General features: G+C 34.1%; 1 protein-coding gene across 6 annotated transcripts in view; it reads left to right on the forward strand.

Annotated features, from left to right (window-relative positions):
* Positions 1-10829, forward strand: part of LOC6580120 (neuropeptide CCHamide-1 receptor) — a 31255-nt gene extending 20426 nt beyond the window's left edge. Inside the window, exons 2-9 of one of the 6 annotated variants that reach the window (XM_015164102.3) lie at positions 100-621; positions 6845-7071; positions 7124-7227; positions 7305-7517; positions 7976-8079; positions 8478-8615; positions 10155-10307; positions 10401-10829. In XM_015164102.3, coding sequence (XP_015019588.1) covers positions 305-621; positions 6845-7071; positions 7124-7227; positions 7305-7517; positions 7976-8079; positions 8478-8615; positions 10155-10307; positions 10401-10572 — 1428 coding nt within the window. In that variant the 5' untranslated portion in view covers positions 100-304 and the 3' untranslated portion in view covers positions 10573-10829. Of the gene's footprint in view, positions 1-99; positions 622-6574; positions 6684-6844; positions 7072-7123; positions 7228-7304; positions 7518-7975; positions 8080-8477; positions 8718-10154; positions 10308-10400 lie in introns of those variants that run through there. The other 5 variants (XM_032729651.2, XM_044011105.1, XR_006357886.1 and 2 more) reach the window with 5 other exon arrangements.
* Positions 10830-23641: the final 12812 nt, after the last annotated feature.

Below are 23641 nucleotides of genomic sequence, written 5' to 3' on the forward strand. Positions count from 1 at the left end.
TTTTTCTCTGCCAATTTCAATTAAAACATGTACTCAATTTACGTTTAATGCAAGTTGAATTTGTTTGTGTGTGTGTTTTTTTATTTTTTTTTTATACAGCGCACAACAATAATAAACAACAACAGAAATATGCAAACATTTATCGCAGCGTAAAAAACAGTTTGGCAATGAGAGAGGAAACGAGGCATGCGGAAATTGAATTAATAGTTTACGCTTAAACAGTTTTGCATTCATTGTGATTGCTAAAATTGCAAACTTGGTCAAGCAGGAAAAAACAAACAAAGTGAAGCTCCAATCCTCAGCCATGATGAGCAGTGTAAGCAGCATAGCCATGGACATGGATATGGACGCCGCATCGGAGTCGCCTCTAGCCCCATTGAATGTCACGCGAGCCCTCTGGGAGCTGGCGCTGACAACAACAACGGAGACAGCATTTTCTGATGACAGCGACAACAACAGCATCGCCGTCACTGAGATATCCTATGTGCCGTACGCCCGGCGACCGGAAACGTACATAGTCCCAATACTGTTTGCCATTATCTTTGTGGTCGGCGTTTTGGGCAATGGAACTCTGATTGTGGTCTTCCTGAGTGTGCGACAAATGCGAAATGTGCCAAATACGTAAGTCCACAAAAGTTGCCCTATTACTATCCATATTATAATAATAATAATTATGATGATACTAAATATTACTGAAATATGGAATATTATAATAATACTATATAATAATATTGCATATACATATAGCTATTACAAGAAATATGCAATATTATTAGTGTTATAATAATATTACATTTTTCTTGTAATATTCATGAAATATTTTAAATCCTTCTTTCTTTTCTTTAAGTAAATAATTTTTATTCACTATATAAAACTAAAAATATATATAATTATAATTTGAAGAAATTTAAATTTTGTTCATGTGTTTATATTTATATTTGAATACTTAAAAAAAATGTTTTTTAATAGTCAAATGTTTTTAAAAACATGAATAATATTTTAATCATTTTCATGTTTTTCCAAACAGACTTTTTTTTACATTTTTCATTTTTATAAAAAAAAAAAAAATATTATTTATATATCCATATTTTTCATATGTTTTAAATAACAAATTCAAGCTCACAGACTACAAATTTACAGGGTATTGCCAAGTGTGGCACTGCTTCCAATTTGCTACACTCCAATAAAGCATGCTTAAGAAATCCTTTTCAGCTTAACTCTCGCTTTGTCCTGCAGGGTATTTCATAGTCGAGCTCTCAGCTAGTTTTCTGCTCTTGCTTTTCCGTAAGAAGTTTTTGTGATTTATGTTAAACTTAAATTGAATTTAATTAGGCGCAGCTTGTTTAGCAAATTAGGCATGCAACGAGCCTAAAAAGTCAAATGCCGCGCATCAAGCGACACACCAAATTAGGCCCACAAAAATGGGCTGTGGGCGTGGCAGGCGAATACAGTTTCACTTCTGCCTGAGCTCTTCCAGCCGCAACATTTGCATATTAACTGTAGGCCAAAGATGACGCAAAATAGATTTGTGGCTTGATTGGGCCTGCTAATTAGCCAAATTTGTTCAGCATGTGGGCATGTGGGCGTGTGATTGCCCCTTGGCCTAAATAGTATGGCATAAATCAGATTACTGCCTGGCCAACTGAAGTCCTTTGAGACACGTACAACGTATTAGTATTTATGTGACTTTACTTAGAGACATTTTCTATTTTCGTTAGCTGAAGTCAATTTCCTGTGCCTTAAATCAAATTCAATGGCAAATCGAAATTGTGCTCTAATGCATTTCGAGTAGCAAATCAAACTTGAGTTTATGGCTTTTCGGGCAGTTAAAAGTGCGTAATAAAAGAAAACTTCAAAGAACTTGCCAGCGCGCACTAGTTTTTCTATTTGCTACCAAATTCATAGCTATCAAGAATATTTTACTTATTTTTTGTCATTACTATGCGCACGTGTCGCATATTTTGATAATATGAGAGTTACAATAACTGTGGAAATAGTCTTCATACGAGTCTTCATGTGAGAAAATGTCTGTGCTTCATCAAAACAGTTTCATTATTATTTTGTATTATTTTTTATGAAATGAAGAGGCTCTCTCCCTTAGCTAGCACGCTTGAGACAGCAGAAATTATTATCATTGGTCATTGGTAAAAATATATATGTATGTATTCTTGAACAGCGTAGTGAGATAATTCGATTAAACTATGCTTGCCCGTTTGTCTGTATGTACATCTGTCTTCATGTCTGTCACACAGTCTCTCTCAGTCTGTCTGTCTAACCAAGCAAGACACGAAGAAAAGGTACCGAAGATCATTTCACTTCTTTGTATGTGTGCAGCAGCATTCATTTCGTATTTATAGCTGAGTAAAACGAAGTGAGAGTGCTTACGGCAGCAGAGGCTGTTCCCATTGGTCAATTCAAGTTCGACTGCAACGAGCTCTACCTGAGGCCAAACACAACGATTGAGCGTGACCTAGGCTTTGAGTGAAAGTCGCCCTATATAATGGGCAGCACCGGGAGCATTTCTTCAGTCGCCCAGGCCTGGTGGGGGTCAGTTGTACAGTGCAGTAAAGTGTAGTGAAGTCGAGTCAAGTCAAGTGTGATCAGGAAATACTAAGGAGAAATTCTTCGACAAAAGACTTAGAAGAAATCCTACGAACAAACACTTAGTGGAAATTCTTTGCGGAAATAAATACTTAGAAGAAAATCTTCGGCAAAATACTTTGCAGAATAAGACTTAAAAGAAATTCTTCGAACAAATACTTAGAAAAAATTCTTCGAACAAATACTTAGAAAAAATTCCTAGAGGAGCTACTTAGAAGAAATTCATTGAGGAAATACTTAGAAAAAATTCATTGAGGAAATACTTACTAGAAATTCATACAGGAAATATTTAAAAGAAATGGACTTAGAAGAAATTATTGGAGGAAAAACTTAGAACAAATTCTTGGAGGAAATACTTGGCAGAAATACTGAAAACAAATACTGAGAAGAAATTCTGAAAAGAAATTCTTAGAGGAAATTCTTAGGGGAAATAGTTACTTCTATTACTGAAGACGTTGACTGTTAAAGAAGTTGTATTTTATAAATAATTGATCGCCATCAAAAGTTCAATCTCAAGTAATACAAATATACTTTAAATACTTTTCCATCGGATGAAGGGTATCCCTTAGTCAAGCGCTTACGAGCCCTCACTTATTAAAGCAACATTCAAATTTTATGACAGCAACGTTAAAAACGTGTAAAAATATTTTGACAGCTGATGTCAAATGTAGAAGACACGCTCACGCTTCTAAAGGGCTTAAGAAAAAATCGATGCAATTTGAGATGTTTCTAATCAGCTTAGCAGCATACATAAAAACAAATCATTAAAGAGCTTCACCAGGTGCTTTGCATAAAAAGGACATCAATTTGGCACTTAAAGTATGAAAGAATTGTCTTTGCAATTTGAAAATATAAGAAATTGTAAGAGTTTCGCTCGAATAGCGATAAACATATGAATGGACAGCAACAGGGGTACTCTATACATACATACATATATAAAATCAATTTCCTCTGAGCTTTTCACTTTGTAAGTTAATATTAAATGTCTTCATAGTTTCTGAAAATTAATGAACTAATTAGCTGCAATCTATTGCGTAGAAAAGGGGGAAACGTTTAATGAAGACTCTGATTCAAAGTTTTCGTCAATGATGAGCGTCAAACTGTGGCAACAATTAATTGAATGAAAGTTTGAACCTGAAAACTTACGCAGAGCTGACAAGAGCAATAGAAGTCCATTAAAATCATAGAATATAGAAATATTGATATATAAAACAATATTTAAAAAAAATATGTAAGTTTGATCAGTAAATAAATTTTAATATATTAAATGTAAATAAAATATTTAAAAAAAAAAAAATAGAGAACAAAAAAATAAATATATAATAATAATATGGTATAAATAAATTAAAAAATAAGTGTAAAAAATTATGAATCTATATTTATAAATAAAATATATAAATCTATAAATAAAATAAACTATAATAATTATATGATATAAATAAATTAAAAAATATGTGTAAAAAACTAAAAATATATATTTATTAAATCTATATTTAAAAATAAAATATAATAATAATATGATATAAATAAATTTAAAAATATGTGTAAAAAACTAAAAATATATATTTATAAAATCTATATTTATAAATAAAAATATAAATCAATAAATAAAATAAACATATAAAATCAATCAAATAAATTAATAATAAATAAATATACAATGAAATATAGATAGATAAAAAATAAATACAAAATACATATATTTAAAAGAAATATTTATATATATTACATAAATACAAGACTAAATTAAAATAAATATATAAGAAATATATATACAATGTCAAGTCAGTTTATCGAGTAATTAATTCAGTAGATGCATTAACTGTGACATCTAAGGGGGGGAAAGCAAAAGCCAAATGCATTACGCATTGGGCATTACGCATTGCGCATTGGGCATTGGACATTGGACATTGGGCATTGGGCACTCACGTTTCTTATATAAAAATCGTTTACTCGAGGGCAGCCGGAAATGTCAGCTGATCACATTAAGCTGAAATGGCATCTGTTGGCCGGAATGGCGAATCTCGGTTGAGTCCTTGCAGACGTTTCCCAAATACCAGTTGCCAGATGCTTATCAATCGTGCCGCAGCAGTGTAATTTGCTGTTGCACAAACAACGTGCCACATGCAACATTGCAAAACTCACACGTGCCCCACACACAGATGCAATAGCAGCATGAGCTCATAGTCTGAATAAGCGATGCAATTCCGAATGCTGTAATGTGATAGATGCTACAGGATATTCCTGCTTAAATATATTTCTAAAAAGGATTCGGACTGCAGTCTAATGTAATGGATTACCCTACTTGATAAAGCTATTGCATATAAAATAAAATTATACTCGTATACTCTTTCAAAAAGTAAACGGAAGGGTATATTAGTTTTATGTAATGCCTATGAAGCTAGGAACTTGTTATAAATATATATTCCTATTCATATATATGTACTCCAGCATAAGAGATTAATGAGAATTCTGTCCTAGAGGTACTTTGGTTTTTTTATAATCTTTACTACACTTTTTTTTATTGCTTAAAAAAACATAATATTTAATATTTTACCATGATATAAATGGCTTATATTCCGTCTATAAAATTGTTCTTATTTACATTTAAATCTATTTTTTAAAGTCTTCAAACGAAAATATTAAAGCAATCTGATTGGAAATGCTTCAACTTCAGCTTTTTTTGATAAATTTTTTTTTAATACAAAAAAAAAAATTTTTTAAATTTAAATGTTCTATCCTGTATATAAATAAACATTTTTTTTTGTAATTTAAATGTTCTGTTCTTTATATACACAAAAACCTTATCACCATCGCCCTCTATGCATAATATAGACTTTTTCTAATTTACATTTAAAACACTTTTACTAAGAATTCAAAATGTAAAAAAAAAAAAAAAAAAACTTATGAAAATGCTGTTAACACGCAAAAAAAAAAAAATAATAATAAATAAATAAATAAGAATTCTAATGTTGCAGTAAGAATTTCCTGTTAAAACGTCAAAAGCACTTTGGGCATTCTTTTATGTTTACTTTTATCTTCCTCTTCTATGCCTAATAAAATGTCATATAAATCAATTTTATCAGCGCGAGCCGAGACGAAATTGTTTTACATGGGCCGCTGCAAAGGATGCGCAAATTTGACTAAAGTCGAGCCACATAAATCAGCAGAGCGAAACACGTGCGGGCGACCCATGGGCGAAGCATTCGCAGGGTCAGCTGGCTTAGCTCAAGTATCCGAGTATTCATGAGGGTCTCCCTCCCTCAAACGATGCGCTTTAAAAGTTTCCCGATTCGGGTTTGGCGCTGCTAAAGTGAATTATGATTCGATTTCTCTTTTCTTATGCCCCGACGCAGAAATTGTTAAAACTGAATTAACAGGCGATTCGATGCGATGCTGCCCGTTAATATGTCAATTTGTCTGTATGTAAGACTCAACCCTCTGCCAATCCGTCCGATTGTCAATTTGTCAGCCATGTTGTTTGGGTGTTTACCTATATATATATAAATATAAATGTTTATCTATTTATAAGTCATTTGTTGTTCATTCGCCCTTCATCAGTTCATTTTTTCACTTTTCTTATCCTTCTATCTAGTCATCCGTTGTTCATTTGTGTGACTCTTTGTCTGGCTGTTCGTCCAGCTGTCTTTTTAGCCTTCCAACCGTCCTTGCTTGTCGCCTTTGTGACTCTGTGACCTTAGCTTCATCCGTCCGCTTCAATTTGTCCGTTTGTCCTTCCGTCCGTTCTGTTGTCTATTCATATGCATCATCGCTTTAATCTCAGAAACCAGATGACTTAGTGTTTTGACATTTATGACTCAATCGTGTCTCAACATTTAAGATACTCCAATATCAAACATATCATATCATATGTATCCCCATTTCATGCTCAGAAACCGGAGCATTTAGACTTGTGACCTTTTCAAATAATTTATATCAAAAGATTTGATATTTTTGACACTCCAACATCATATATCAATATTATTTCAAGTCATCTATAAATATTTCAATACCAATTTATTCTCTATAACCTATGTTAAACCTGTTTAGGTTAAGCCGACATGAGCTCGTATTAGTTATATGTATGTTATATCGTAAGAGTTGAACTCATAAGTGCTAGATCAATTATTTTTTTTTTAGACCTGTATTTTTTTTTTTTTATATATTTTTTATAAACCTGTATTTTTTTTTTTTAATTTTTCCTTATTTTCTCTAACACATCTTTCCGCCTCTATCCTTTCAGCTACATACTTTCCTTGGCTCTGGCTGACCTGCTGGTAATATTGACGACAGTTCCATTGGTTTCAACGGTCTACACCTTCGAGTATTGGCCCTGGGGCAGTTTTCTGTGCAGCGTGTCGGAGTTCATGAAAGATGTCTCCATAGGAGTTTCGGTCTTTACGCTGACGGCGCTCTCAAGTGATCGATATTTCGCTATAGTCGATCCGCTGCGCAAGTTTCATGCTCATGGTATGTAAGGAATCTCCAGCTAATTTTCTATATTAATAAGAGTCTCTTGCAGGAGGAGGACGACGTGCTACGCGCATGACCTTGGCCATAGCTGTATCCATTTGGCTGCTGGCCATTGTCTGCGGCATACCTGCGCTAATTGGCAGCAACTTAAAGGTGAGTGATATACATAGTATATTCGAAATTGAACCCGAGTTTTAATGGGCGTATGTGTTTTCTTATCATGTTTACAGCCCGTTGGCATCAGCTCGGAGAAATCGATTGTCATCTGTTATCCGTATCCGGATGCCTGGGGCGAGAACTATGCCAAGCTGATGGTCATGCTGCACTTTCTAGTCTACTATGCAATACCTCTGGTCATCATCGCCGCCTTCTACGTCATGATTGCGCTGCATCTGATGTACTCGGCGAGTGTGCCAGGCGAAATGCAGGGCGCCGTGCGACAGGTGAGCTAATGGATTGATTGATTGATAATGTGGGAATATAAATAATGAATAGACGATATATTCGATTCACTATTGAAATTCTACTAAAAACTAGAACGATTGCAGAGTATATTCTAGTCAGTCATAACCAACCACTTTTATCAAATCACCATCTGAAATTCGATTAATGCAACAGATAAATAAATGACAGCGAAAAATAAGTAAATTATTTAAAACAATTTTCGCAATCTCTTCAGCCGCCATCAATCGAATGCAAATTTTATAATAATGAATATAAATTCAATATTTTGGATGTTTGTTTTCTGCTTTTTCTTTGTTTGTGTGTGAACCCTCTACTGCAATATGCCCTTCATCATATTGTGCTCACCTTTCGCATAAATAAACGAAATTTAATATTCAATTGGAAACGAATTTTGGCTCTAACAGATTTATTATTATTGAATTTGAATATTTTGCAGGTTCGAGCGCGTCGCAAAGTCGCCGTCACGGTGTTGGCATTTGTTGTTATCTTTGGTATTTGCTTTCTGCCTTATCACGTCTTCTTTTTGTGGTTTTACTACTGGTAAGTGCTGACTTTTATCCAACATAACAGCAGCAGCAGCAGTAGCTGGAGCAGGAGCTGGAGCAGGAGCAGGAGCAGGAGCAGCCCCAACAAAGATGGATGCCAAGGGGATTTGGCAATGTGGTGCTCTCGAGCATCCATTGAACGGCACTCAGTCATGCAGATAACGTTGCCTGCACACACACACACACACACTCACACGGCGTATGAGTAATGCCCACACTGCGTATGAGTAATGCTGGGACAGACACTGACCATTGGCCATTGACGGTGACCCTTGGCGCTCTGGTCAATCAATTTTCGAGTTGACGCCGGATTATGTCTCCATTAGTTCCATGCAAACAGAATATGCATGCATCTTGATACATATATATATTGTTTTCTTTTCCCGTTTACAGGCCGACAGCACAACAGGATTATAATACGTTTTGGCATGTATTGCGCATCTTTGGCTTTTGCATGTCGTTCGCCAACAGCTGTGCCAATCCGGTGGCTCTCTACTTTGTGAGCGGGGCGTTTCGCAAGCATTTCAATAGGTATTTGTTCATACACATCACTGCAGCAGAATAACAGCTTAATAACAATAATCGATAAACCGATTATCGATAACACAAAATGTAATCACTGTTACTGTAAGCGTAAGCCTAACCTGCTATTTCTCTCTAACTATCACACACACACACACACACACACACACACCACTAACCAGCAACAATAACGATTCATAAACCACTTGATAAACTATTTCTGTTTGCTACTCCAAGTGCATTCCCTTTCGCCCTCTATCTCTTGCTGTCTCTCTCTTTACAACGCTCTCACATGTCCATTCATATATCATAACACAACTGTTGGGATTGTGCCGGAAAGTTTGGCTGAGTTTTGATTGTGATGCTGATGGAAGTTTTTTGTTTGTTTACGCCTTGCCCATTGCGAAACATCAAATGAGTTTTTTACGGCCACGTGCAAAGATATATTTTAATAGCATTTTTGATGGAGAACAAGACAAATATGTAAAGTTGAAGGTTATATAAATAAAACAAATTATTATATAAAATTGATCTATATATAAGTGTAATCTATGTATATATTTATATATTCTTTATATTTAAGAAAACTCTTCTTAAAAATAGTCTAAAAATAATTTTTTTTAAATATACATACAGATTTGGAAAATATATTAAATTAACTATTAATTAAATTTGTATAAACATCAAATATATCAAATATACTTTTTATGTCCATAAAAATTTATTCTATAATTTGTAAAATAATTTTTTCTTAGCTGTAGAATAATTGTTATAATTTTGAAAATATATTTTATTATATTCTAAAACAATATAATTAATTATACCCTCATTTCCAATTTTTAGTGGGCTATACCCTGAGCCCAATAATAAATAAAAATAAAATATATTCGAAAAATATAAATATTTACATAATATTATATTAAAATTTAGTATCTTAAAAAAATATAAATCAATAAGTCAATAAATATTAATAATTGTAACTTTTTGTCTTTTAAAAATAAAATATAGTTTAAAAATTACAGAAAAAAAAATATTGTAAAATACAAAGCACCAGAAAAATTAAATACATTTTAACTTTTTTTTAAATATTTTAAAATATTATTCAAAAAGAACAAAATTTAAATAAAATTTTATATTATAAAATACAAAGCACTATAAAAATTAAATATATTTAATTGTTTTTATATTTTAAAATATTGTTCAAAAAGAATACAAATTAAAATTAAAATATATATAATCAATTCTTAAAAATATAAATGACCACAAACAGTTAAAATGTGAATTAATGTGTAGAAATATATTTTATAATCTTTTTTATATATACATATATAACTATTAAATGTATATTAGGCATAGTTCTGCTCAAGATACTTCCACACAATTTCAACCAGAACTCACCAAATTTTCCGGCACATTTAAAGCACTTGTACTTGAATCGTAATTGTAATTTAATATATATCGTATATATATATATATTGTTTGTTCTTGTTTGCTTGGCTTTCATTGCATGCCTCCCCGTCTGTTTGGCCAAATGTCTTACGCAACCAGATATCTGTTTTGTCGTGGCATAAGTGGACGTCGCAAGAAGCGTAATCAGCACAACGACACCTTTTGCATGCATCGCAATACCTCGCTGACCAGCACAGCCTCCAAGCGTTATCAGTCGCGTCACTCCTGCTATCAGAGCACAACGTTGCGCAGGTGAGTCTGAGTCTGAGTAGAGTAGGTGGGGTCATTATATCGGCAGCAGCTAAGCCAACTCCCCAACTCCCCCCCCATCTACTCTGCACACAGTAGCTGTCGCTTGCAGGAGACTACGATTACGACACTGCCCAATGGAGCCTCCAACATGGCCGCGCCCCCAATTGACACCGCCGGCTACGAGTTTACGCCCCTCAGCGCATTCGGTCCAGCCAAGGGCGTTGCGCACCTGTCGCACCGGCTGCAGGAGTCGCCATTAAACTAAGCAGTTCGACGTCCCCACGGAGTATACAGGAAATATTATGGAGTAGCAGCAGCAACTACAAACTTTACATAAATCAACTATGTTCCAGGTTAGGAAAATTGTACGAAAATACGAGCAAGTGAAAAGCTTGCCTTAAGCTAAGTTCTAATTTAAAGATTTTAAATGTGAATAAGTTAAAAGCTCGTGTGATTGTTACAGAATGATAAACGAAATATATATAAAAAAAAAAAAAAAGAAAATATATATATATATATATAGATATAAAGTTTGTCTCTTAGCGAAACTGAAATTATTTTAACCTAAACTAAGCTTCAAGCCAAAAATTGCATATGTAAAAAATAATAAAAAGAAACAAAAGAAAATCTCAACACACAACGAAAACTCTAACCAAATCAGCACTTAAAAGCTCTCCAGAGAGTTGGCACTATAAACTTGGCCAAATTGCTTTGGCGCAAACGAAAACGATTTCAGGAACGGCCCAGCACAAGCTTGATGACTTTTAGTTTCATGGAGCTTGTTTTGTTGTTGCATAAAATAAATGGAGTTTAATGTGTTTTTCATGTCTAGTCGTTTAGGCCTGCAGCGGCCTGCAGCCGGCTTTAAGCTAATCAAAATAGTTGAATTCTAGTGTTTACAATAAGATTTCGGCCTAAGACTTTAAACAAAACAAATCAATTGAAAATTCATTTGTTTCGTGTGCACAGTGTCCTTGTACATAGACCAATTATTAAAGATTTAGACATGTAAATATATCTATTTATATATATATATATATGTATGTATCTATTGTATATTTATAGAATTTACTCGATTGTTGAAAATAAATGTAAAATTTGTGTGAAACTTTGCTTATCAACGTCAATGGCCAAAAGTGTTGCCTACTTTTGAGCGCTCGCCATTTTGGTGTGAGCGAATTATTGTTAGGGGACATTTTATCGATAAAGTTAAAGGCGTTAACTTTAAACATAAAGCGACCTGAAAATTCATAAAAACGAATAGCGGAAATGGGAGCGTCAAAAGTTGCCAGTTTTGGGTCGAGTTTGTGGCTAAGCTGGCTGAATTGGGGCTAGTTGCAGCGACAGTCAAACATGAATGAAATTTACTTTTTAGCAAATTAGGTGGCACATGGGCACATCAGCAAAATCAACAGCAGCAACGCAGCATCATCATCATCATCATCATCATCATCATCATCATCATCACAATCTTCATCATCATCAGTCAGTCATTTCAGTTTTCGCTTGGCAACCGGCAAATGCCACATTTTGTTCAACTTATTAAAAAAATGAATAAATCTGGCTGTCGCTTGGCTGAGCTGCGAGCCAAGTTGTCATCGGGTCTGCGTCGAGTGGCTTATCTTCTTGGCCTTATCAACTGTCCCCGAATTGTGACTGACTTATTTTTATGGCTTGCGGTCTTGAATTTCAATTCTATTTTTGCTCATTCTCGGTTGCTATCTATTAATTCGGGTTTTCCACAATTGTCCTGTAATTGCATGTTACGTGCGAAGCGCTACTCGAATTTTCTGCAAACTCTAATTAGCTGCCCAAGTGGCTATCAAATTTGCTAATCAAATTTAATTAACCAAATTATCTGACGCAGCAGTTAAACCTGAAATTGTGGCTCAATATAATCACCAACATTATTACTTTACTAACAATTCCTTAGCTTTAATTTGGGAAAGGCAAAATTCGAGTTATTGCAGAAAATTTTATAAATTTTTTAATTTCTCATTACGGCAAACTAGGACACCATTTGTTATTAACTTGTAAATACAAACTCTTTTCATTTATATAAATTTATGAATCTCATTTAAATAAATTAATTTTAGTTTAAAAAGGCAGTTTTATTAATTTCAACCAATTTCATTAAGTAATATGCAAATTATTAAAGCAAACGTAAATTCTTATTGGCAAAGCTTTGCTGCAATTAGACAAAGTCCAAGAATTCCAATATGCATACATATAACTGCTTGCATTCTAATTAGAATTCTGTTAATAGCAGCGTTAGCCTTTGAGCTTGTATTGTATTTATCGCAGCTGCTGCTAAAGCTTTGCTGTTAAGCCTGGCGTTGTGGATGTGTTGTTGGCTTCTCATGCAATATGGTTGAGTTGGAGTGGAGTTCGAATCCTGTGAAGTGAGATGTTGTTCCAAAAACAAAAACAAATTTACTTTTATATTTTCTAAATTAAGTATGTATAAATGGAAGTGGCTACTCCTAAGACTTACATTGATTATAGACTTTTCTTTAAAATAAGTATAAAAGCTAACTCATTCCTATACACACTATATAAATATCTAAACAAACACCTCGAAATTTCTCTGAAAATATTAACCGGCACGTGGTAAATGTTGAGGATCGTTTTCCAGCTCAATTTAATTTAATATAATATATTTCAAAGGTAATTCGATAACCTTAAGAAACTTAAAAATCTCGTTTTGATTTTTTTTATCTTTTGGGTTTCTCTGAACTTTGGCATGCACTTATAAATTTCTGCGAAACCTCAACTAAACCCAAAGCGATTACCTAGGCAATGCGAGAGCAATGGGGCACTTTGAAGCTATTGTTGCTGCTGCCCCTTTGTATCACTTTGGCGGCTTTTGTGGTGACATTGATTTGGCATTAGAGGTGAGAGTCAGGGTATAGAAACATTTTCCATTAAGATGAATTATTTGCAATGTATTTAATTATTAATTTCGCATTCGAGAGACCATTAATATTCATTTAAGAAACGCGCCAATTGAGTCGACACTTAAAACCGCAATAACAACAACAGTTAGGGAAGCCATAACGGGAAAACAATAACAAATGGCAAACAAACAAATAAAACACGCACACATTCACACACAGGCACAATAATAATAATGGCAAGCTGCAGAGGCGTATTAAACATATGTGCGCGAGAGAGAAAGAGGGAGAGGGCTAGACTTCGCTGTCGGTGTGAGTCCAAGTGTAGCAAATAAATAAAACGATTTGAGACGCACAGCGTAAATGTAAATACAAAAAACCGCAAGGTGTAAAGCAGACTGTGAAAAGAAGTTCGTCGAGTGGAAAGAGAGAAGGAGTGGGAGTGAGAGCGGGAGCGTGAGAGGCTGAGGCTGTTGGAACGGTAGCGAATATATGTAGCGAGAGTGGGAGAGGGAGAGACAGAGAGGCAGCAGCAGAAACAGAAACAGAAGCCGATGAGGAGTTGCTAATCGTAAATTGCTTTAAGCAGCAGGCAAGCGTACAGCAGTCAAAGCAGAGTGAGAACGAGAGAGAGAGAGAAAAGTAGGCAGCTTAATCTAGAGCACACACACACAAACACATACACTCACGCATACACGGAGGCACACTCATTCATCTGGAGTCGCATTAACGACATAAAAATTGGCACTCAATAAGCGTGAGGGCACTTTTGGAGCAAAGAAAATACACACAGACAAAGACACTCACACACACACATACACATATAGAGCCTCACACACACTTGCCTTTCACGTATGCCAGAGTTTAGGCACGTAGTCCCGTTAGCTCGCCTGCTGACGACATCGTCGCACGGCATCCCCAACGCCAGTCGCCAAGACAACGCCCAGCCGTTGCCGCTGTCTTCTGCCGCTGCCTCTGCCGCTGCCTCTGCCTCGGCCGCTGCCTCTACCGTTGCCGCCTCTGACAGCTGGCTATGAATTTTAAATATATCTATATAAATACCTATGAAGAGACAGAAATAAATACATTACGTTCGGCACGTCACTCCATTGGAATTATTGAGATTGGACAAACACTTAACGGTATTCGAATATTACATTGCCCGCCCCATATAGCCCCATATTGCTACACTTTATCAATGAGCGAGAGAGCATTAAAGCTGACAAATCGAACAATAAGAGCATTATCTTTAAATATGAATTTTGAGCTCTGGTTAAAGTGTGGTCCTTTATTGCGTTAATTCCATGGTAAGTTGTTTTTGTTTTTAGTAAGTAGCAGTTATACCCGTTATTTACAGTTTTGTTGGAAATTTTCCATAGAGCCTTAAACAACTATTTCTTTTGTTTGTTATATATATGGGCTCTATGTTTTTAAGTAATTGTCGATGTATAGGGTAAAGAATGTGTGCCTTTATGTGCATTTATTTTGTTTTATTTTTGGATAACAAATATTAATGGTTAGTGTATCAAATATTCCTGTATTATTATTATTATTTATATTAGTATTATTATTATTACTTTAATGAATCATGACAATTTGGTAGATGGTATATTCAAACTCTGTATTTCCATTTTAAATTCTCAGCTTTAATATGTATAGGGCAGGGAGTATGTAGAGTTCCTTTTTGTAATATAATAAAAGTATATAATAACATAATATAATATAGATATATAATAATATAAATATATAATATAAATATAGGGTATACCAAGTAATCCTTTCGAACTATGATAATGTAATGAAGTGGGAAATATCCGAATTCAGATAATAATAATATATATAATTATTAAATATATTATAAATACATTTAATATAACAAAATATTTCTGAAAGTTTATTTACCTTTTTGGATCGCTCAAAGGCTGCGCCTTTGGCCAATATATGTCACAAATATCAATTAAGCCCACTCGATAAATCTTGATCCGAGCTTCTTACCTATTCACAGTAGCAATTCACAATTCAACACGCTCTCCTTAAGGCTGCTCCAGCATCACGCACAGTGTCGAAGGGGAAAAAAAAAACAAAGGGAAGGAAGGCACGAAAATCATCACCTGCTGACTTGCCATATATATTAAGCTGAAATAACACTCCTTTGGACACGCCCACCGCTGCCCAGCTGTCCAGCCGAGCACACACACTTTATGATAAGCCCGGGGCACACACACACACACACACACACACACACGCAGTTATTGCTTCGTCTCGGCTTCGAGTTCGAGTCTATTTTAAGCATTTAGAACTTTATTGCCCCTTGGTCAAAAGTAGCCCAAGTGACCAGCCCCAACTTGGCCCCAATGTTTGGGTTGGCTTGGCTTAGCCAGATCTCCACTGACGTAGGGGAAGGGGGGCCGATGGGGCGGCAATCACAGTGGGTGGTTGAGGCTGTAGCTGTGCCGTGTGGTTGGAGGCGGCTTCTGCTGTACCTAATTGCAGGGAGTTCGGCACCGGGAAGAGACAGCCAAAAGGCAGCCAAAGGACAGCCAAAGGACAGCCAAAAGACAGTCAAAAGGGGACATCGAGCATACGCCTCGTGTGACAAGGGCTGACAGTAATTAAGCCAAGGCACAAGAGCAAAAGCGTGCCAGCTGACAAATGGCCCGATGCAGGCCGGGAGATAATTATTTAAATGAGGTGCATTCGAACGAGTTAAGCCTGTACCACGGGCACGGGAAAAGTCGACCCCACAATAAAGCGGGAAAATTCGTATAAACCTTTCACACCAAATTGGAGCAGTTATCAAAATGCGAATTTTAGGTTGATTGCGTTTATTGCTTTAGTACAGCCACAAATATAAATAAAAAGAAGAGGAAGCAGGAGAAGCAGAGCAAAAACTTTAGAGAGCATATAAAAATAGAGGCTCGTATAAGTTGGGGACCCGCATCAGAGCTAAAGCGGCAAATGGACAAAGCTCTCAGCTCTCATAAATGTAGATACCAAAGCAAGCATCTAGCACATATACAGAGACATACACACACACAAACACACACACACACACAAACACACACACACACTTGCTGAAACATGAATTTGAATTCGTTAAACAATAAAATGAACATTCGCCTGGATTGTCACAGACTCAAGATTAGTGCGCACAGAACTAAACGAGAAACCATTCCGAAAATTAAGTGCTCACATTTTTTACAACGCCCATAAAATCCGGAAGCAAAAAGCGCCGCAAATTGTCCAAATCAAAGGTTAAGTCCCAAAATTGTTAAAGTATTATAGGGCTTAAATAAATGAGAGCATGGAAATGTATAAATTTGTGTATATTAGTTTTTAGTTTGATGTGTTAAATTCGAAATATATTTAAAATTGCATTTTTTTTACATATATTATATTGTCTAATTTAACTGATTGAAAAAGTAAGTTTTTTTTATACTTATTATATATTTTTATATTTTACTTATAATTTATAATACATAATTTATTTACTATTTACATATTGCATAATTCTATTTAAATTTGTAAAATATTTATTTTAAAATTTTATTTATTTAACCGTTTATAAAAATGTATTTTTATTTTTTATTAAATAAACAATTAAATTGTTAAAGTTATAAAATAAAATAACATATTTTGCTTTTTGTTTGTTTAGTTAAAAAATAAAATAATTTTAAGTAGTAAAATAAATAAAATCATAAAATATATGTATAATAATAAATATATACAGAAATGATACATTTATACAGAATATTTATATACAGATATTTATATACAGAAATTATATTTTTTAATTTTATTTATAAATAAAATTATAAATATAATATAAAATAATAAAAATATTAATTTATATATAAAATTATAAAATATATATACTTTCACTTCATGGTTTTATTACTATCGTATGTAATTTAAAATAAATCTCTAAACTAAAATCTGAAACTTTTTTAATACAAAGCCTAAAGGCTAAACACTTTGGATATAACTCGCCGAAATTTGAGCGACAAGTCGAGAAATTCTCTGACACTTGTTTAATTAATTTCAAATCCGAGGCATTTTACCCTTGCTGGAAATCGGGGACCCCAAAAAGTTTATTTCTTTCGGCAAATTTGCTTTCGGTCTTATGCAAAAGCAGAAGCAAAAGCAAAGGAAAAATGTTGATAGAATAACTGTTGTTTTTTGTTTTGCTTTAAGCCTTATGCGCATCGACGGTTTTATTCGATTGTGTGTGCGTTGAGGATAAACAGGAAATGGATGCGAAAAACCCTTTTCAATCAAATTACTAGCCATCAGCGAGATGTTCAATCATTTTTATTATACATAAATTTCGGGCTACGAATGGGTTGGATTGTTTGTGTGCATATTTATGCGACAGTTGAAATTGTTAAGAGAAAGAGAGACAGATGGACGGAAGGGGACTATGATGATGTCTTGGCAACCTTTTTCCATTTCGCTCTCCCTCTCTCGCTCTCTCTCTCTCTCTCTATACCTCTCTTTCTATTATTCATAGGCAAAGCAAATTGTTTGTAATCCCAGAAGAACTTTAGAACTTTACAAGTTAAATTAGTTGATGTAGGGTATTTATATGTCGAGCACTTCCTATATAATGGATTCTGTCATAACTGAAACGAGCACATATTGCACTACTTGTCTGTCTACAATGTGACTATGCTGACAGTTGAAACAAATTGGCGAAAAGCCTTCGAGATTTTCCATAGCCAAAATGCTTTACTGAACACCTAAATAAATATCTTAGGGAGAACAATAAAATTATGTGAGCATAAATATTCAAATAAATACATGCAACAAATAAAAATAATAGCAAAAGTATTTCATATAAATTAATAAAATTGTAAAAAATAATGTATAATATATAAAGTTGAATTTACATGAAAATTTAGTATTTTATTTATATATTTTATAAAAAAAAAAAAACAGAATAATTTTTTAAATCAAATATGATATAAATACATAAGTAATTTTAATAGAAATTATTAATATATTAATAAATTTCAATATGAAACCAAATTTAAATATCGCAAATGCGTAATAATATCAATTAAACAAATTTAAAATTTAGAATTAATAAATATATGTGAACAAAAAATAAATAAGTTACCATAAATAATATATATAAAAAAACATACTATAAATTTTAATATGAATATATATATAAAAAGTGTAATATAAGTTGTAATATGAACATAATTTATTATTATTTATATATTTGATTTGAGCTTAATAATAATTTTTTTATTTTATTTTATTTTTTTTTGCCTTAAAAAGTTAATAACATATGCATGTATTATACAGAATAATTTATAGATCTTTATTTATAGATCTTTATCACTTGGGGCTGCACATCTTCAGTCGACAATGTGGTTTTAGCAACCTTAAACTTTGCTCTAACTTTTGCAGCTTTAGTGCAGCTTGTGGCTGAAATGTGTCTTTGAGTGCACTTTAACAGTTACATTTCACTTTAAACTGTCAACTGTAAACTGTAGCCCCATCATTCGCTGGCTGACGAGGATGCTGCGCATATGACAAGGCAAAATACTTGACAATTGGCTACATTGTTGTTGTTGTTGCTGCTGCCAGAAAGCCCGGCTAAGCTGGGCCAACGATTAATGTGAATAGACGACAGACGACAGCTGAATGAAGTCGAGAAACAATTTGAAGCGATAGCAAAACCCTCGAGTCAATGCCAACACTTTGACAGTCGAGCATATTGCACTATGGGCAAGAGACGGCGGGGGCTGGGGCAGAATATTATTAAATAAGTGAGTGATAAAGGATTTATTAAATTAGGCTAATTACACAAGCTAAAGATAATCTATTAATGAAATTAAAATATTTAAATTAAAATTTAAAAAATAATATCTAAAGAAGGCCAAACAAAATTTCAAAATATCTGATTTTTATATAATAAATAATAGTTTCAGCCCATAGTACATGTGAGCTCAAAACTACATATATGTATGTATAGTATTATAAATAAATATATTTTATAAATATGCTCAATACTTGCTTATATAATTCCACCATTTCAGCTTAAGTAAAAGTTTTCCAGTTCCTTTGAATTGTCAACCCACTAAGCAATGACATTCATAAATCATTTGCCATAAATTTATTTATTCACTCAAACTGAATTCGAGTTTTGGCCAGCTTCAATGATGACAACTAAAAGCGTTTAGACAACTTTTCCAGCTTTTGGCCAAGTTTTCTTTGGTGGAGTTGCCGTTACACTCGATTGCATGCAAAATAATGACAAATTATCTCCATCCGGGAAATTTCTAGCGGACACATGGACAGCCCAAGGGAGCGTTTAGTACGTGTTTCTAGACCACTTTTTGGCACATTCCGAATAGCAGCAGAGCTATGAACATTTTTGTGGCATACTTATTCGGGCACATTTTATGAACATGTAAATGGAATATTTCAGACAAGTTTTACAGCTCGCCATTCGCACTGAATGCCAGCAACTGAATATTTACAACTTGGCAATGAAATAAGAATAAATATGAATTCATTTGTTAAATGAGCATAATGCTTAATAATTATGCTGAGAATTAAACTGGAATATATTAAATGTATGTGCTTTAATATTTTTGGGTATATTTGAGTTGTTATATCATCAAGTCATATTTTGGAATATGGTAATGGAAGCAGTAGCTCTTAACTTTGAAACACTTTTTGAATTTGTTAAAAATCTCTTCTTGTTAGCGAGATTTCGTCTGTTGAAATATGTGCCACCAGTTGAGCATAAGTTAGAGCGAGATAGATATGCTGGGCAGCTGCTCAGTGAAGTCGAATCCAATTTGGATTCATATTCCAATTGGGAAATAATGAGTATAATGTCCGAAAAGTAGCAGTTTAAGTTAGAGCGAGAAGGGGAGAGGAGATGAAGCGGCAGTGCTCTATAGATTCAAGTCAGATTCTGATTCACATTCCAATTGAGAGTAAATATGTCAAAGTTTAAGCTAGAGCGAGAAGGACAGAAGAGCTAAAGCTGCTAACCAAATTCGAATTCGAATATGCAAAAATTCTTTGGATTGTAGTTTAGTACATGAATTCGGTTTTAATAAATCCCATTAGCCTTGCAAGTAAAATAACACAGAAGATAAAAAATACTCTGCAAACTTATATTTTTAGCAACTCTCTCTTTGAAAGCTTTAGAACATTGAATGGTTGCTCAACTGCTTATGTTGTAAGTAGGATATAGTTCATACATGTATGTATGTATGCATTTATGTAAATATGTATTGTATGTATGTATGTATGCTTTATGTATATGTGTGTTGTTATGTTTGCATAGGGAACGCTAAATGTCAAAGAGTAGTTTATTTTGAGAGGGAGAGCTTCAAGGAGCTTGAGTTGCCAAAAATTCAAACACAAACACGTTGTTATACACATACGCACACACACACATATATTATACAGCATCACACACAATTACTCATCGAAAAAAACGCAACTGTCTAGGTCAAAGACATGCACGAAATAAATCGGTTTTTTAATACCCTAAGCGCAGTTGCAAAAGGGTATGCTGCTTTTGTGCTAATGCGTGTAACAGGAGGAGTGGCAATTTCGATATCCAACTGAGTCAGTTTATACATGTTTGGGCATTTCTTCCATCTATGAAGAATAATATATTGCATACAAATAATATTTATTTAATTAAAATACATTAATTTTAAATAAATACCTAAAATGCATATACAACAAAATTTATTATAATTGTTAATATATTGCAATTTTCATCACGGTCGTAAATATACATATCTAATTAAATCCGCTACTCTAGACATTTCTTTAGGGTATATTCTAGTCGACTTCAGTCTCTTCATTCTTGGTTTTGCATCTTTCTTCTTTGCGCATCTTTCGCGTTTTTTATACAAATAGAAATGACATGAAAATAAGGCAGTTTTAAGAATATGAGATGAATACTGAAAGTGTCAGAAAAATAAAATAGAATGGAAGAAAAAAAATCAAAAGTGTCAGGCGCAAATATTTCGATTTAAGCTGTACAAGAAATTGCGCGAAGAATTGTCTCAAAGCTGTCAAGTTCAGCTGCCGGCGGCTGAATGAAAATATCGAAAACTTCAAGCTGTAACAGTAAATATTCAAACACACACACACACATGTAAGCACCTATCCACATAAATATGTATGACAGAGCCAGAAGGAGGGAGAGCGAAGGCTGGGTCAACAAAAACTTGCATAGTCATTGCAAGCGCTGGGCTACAGGTGAACAAATTGGCCATGCGGCATGCGATGCAGTTTTAGTTTTTTTTTTTTTTCTTGTTTGGAGTTGAATCTGGATTGATAGCTAGGCGCATATCATTAGCATATTTCCACAGTACGTCGTCTTATGCAGCCTTGTCAATGGATCGACTGACTGCAGACAATTAGAGATGTGTCGCAGCAATAAATAGCCCTAAGCAAGGCTTTCTAATGACAAGCTCAATATATCGATAATTTAATAAACACGCTCAATACGTATGGTTCATGAACAATGGAATGGTGCTCCTAATTTTTTTGCCAAAAAATCAAGATTCCTATTAACAATTTTCGGAAATTATAAATATACAAATAAAATATTATGAAATATATAATAAGCTTAAGCATTCATACTTTTATATATTTGTATTCAAAAATATTTAATTTTTATAGGACATTAAAAATTAATTTCATATTCATTTCAGATTCTTAGGCAAAATCAGTTAAAACTTTAAAAAGCTGCATCTAAGGTTTGTGTCTTGGCTAAGTAAGCACGAAAATCGAAGTATCATCTTATACTGGGTTGTTGTATTGACTATTCTGGCCATCTCATAATATTATTTCTAAATAGTTTAAACATAGCTGTATACCTTTGTGAAACATACAGATAAATGTATAAATGCATCGCTAGGTAAAATATTTTGATTAAGTATCAACTCCAATAAAAATCAATTTACGTATAAATTATTATACCTAATTAATTCAATAAACACATTAAAATTGGCGACTTGGAAATATTTTATTTTGGCTAATAGGAAATGTAAAAATTAAAAATTTCAAAAAATTAGCGTACTGGAATATCTCGCAGTCTTTTAAACACCTGACAGCCCTAAAATCAAACAGACAAGAGCCCATGTCTTGGCCTAATGTGAGTGCTAAAAGCAGCCACGCGCTGTTAGCTTAACTGCAACTTTTCAACTCTCCCACTCACATTTCGGCTCTCCAGCTGCGGCTGCCTCTCCCGCTCTCGCTCTCTTTTAAGCTGTCTTGCATGTGTCTGGAACGTGTTTTTCTGTTGCCGTCGCTTTGCTCGCTCACCGTTTGTGCGCTACCATTCTTCTGTTCAGTTTTAGTTCAATTCGAAACGCGTCTCAGCTCGGTTGTTGACCACGGTTCGACATCAACTTCGATTTCGACTGCGCTTTACGTATATCTACAATATAGAAACTGTGATTGTGCGTGTGAGTGTATTGGTATTTGAATGCCTGAGAGGAACAAGTGCGTCCGGCGCAACCTTAATGGCCGATCGCTCGTTTGTTCGGTCATCGAACGGTTTCCATTAGCAGAGCACGGCTCTAAATCGGAATTCGGTGCGTTCGCCAACTTCTTTATGCAAAGCGCGTAATTTTGCATTACGCTCGAGCCAAACGTCATCACAGACTAAAACCCTGCGCACTCCTCTCCCACTCTATCACTCCCTGCCCCCTTTGCCCAGTTAACAGTAAAGTCACTCGGTCATTACGGCTGATGTTGTTGTTCGAATTTGTTAGTGAGCGCTCTTACTTATATGTGTATGCGTGTATGTGTATGTGCATGCATATATGTATGTGTGTATGATTGTATATATGATTATGTGTGGAAAATTTCACTTTGCATTGAAATCAAGTTTGGTTTTTAACAACTTGAATCACGCTGTGTGGTCACACTGTGCATGCCTCTTCATTTTTTCTTTATTTGCCTGACTGCACTTGTTGGCCAATTAAAAGCACCATAGGCTTGTTTATGTTCTTAGCCAATGGAAAATTAGCATAGTCTTTTCGATTTGCCTGACCTCCCCACATAGAAACTGCCGAAGAATAAAAAATATCTATTAATTAAAAATATTAATTAAAAGCTTGCAACAAAAACGGCAACAACAAACACATTAAGTAATAAGTGAAGGTCAACAGCAATCGCTGTTCTCATTCCCTCACTCTCTCCCAGTATCTTTCTCCCTCACTCGCGTTCCCTGTTTACGGACAGTGGGATCGAAACATGTTTCACACCTTTTGTGTTTCTTTAAGAAATTAGCTTAAATTTATGGCTGCAAGCAAATGTTTATAAATAAAGAAATGACAAAGCAAAAGGACAAAAATGTAAAAAAAAATATATTCAAAAATTTGTAATATATATATTATCTATTCCGCATTTCAAATCTCAACATTTGTATATAGAATTTTC

Source organism: Drosophila mojavensis, unplaced genomic scaffold, assembly GCF_018153725.1.
Source record: "Drosophila mojavensis isolate 15081-1352.22 unplaced genomic scaffold, ASM1815372v1 contig_80, whole genome shotgun sequence".
Classification (NCBI taxonomy): domain Eukaryota; kingdom Metazoa; phylum Arthropoda; class Insecta; order Diptera; family Drosophilidae; genus Drosophila; species Drosophila mojavensis.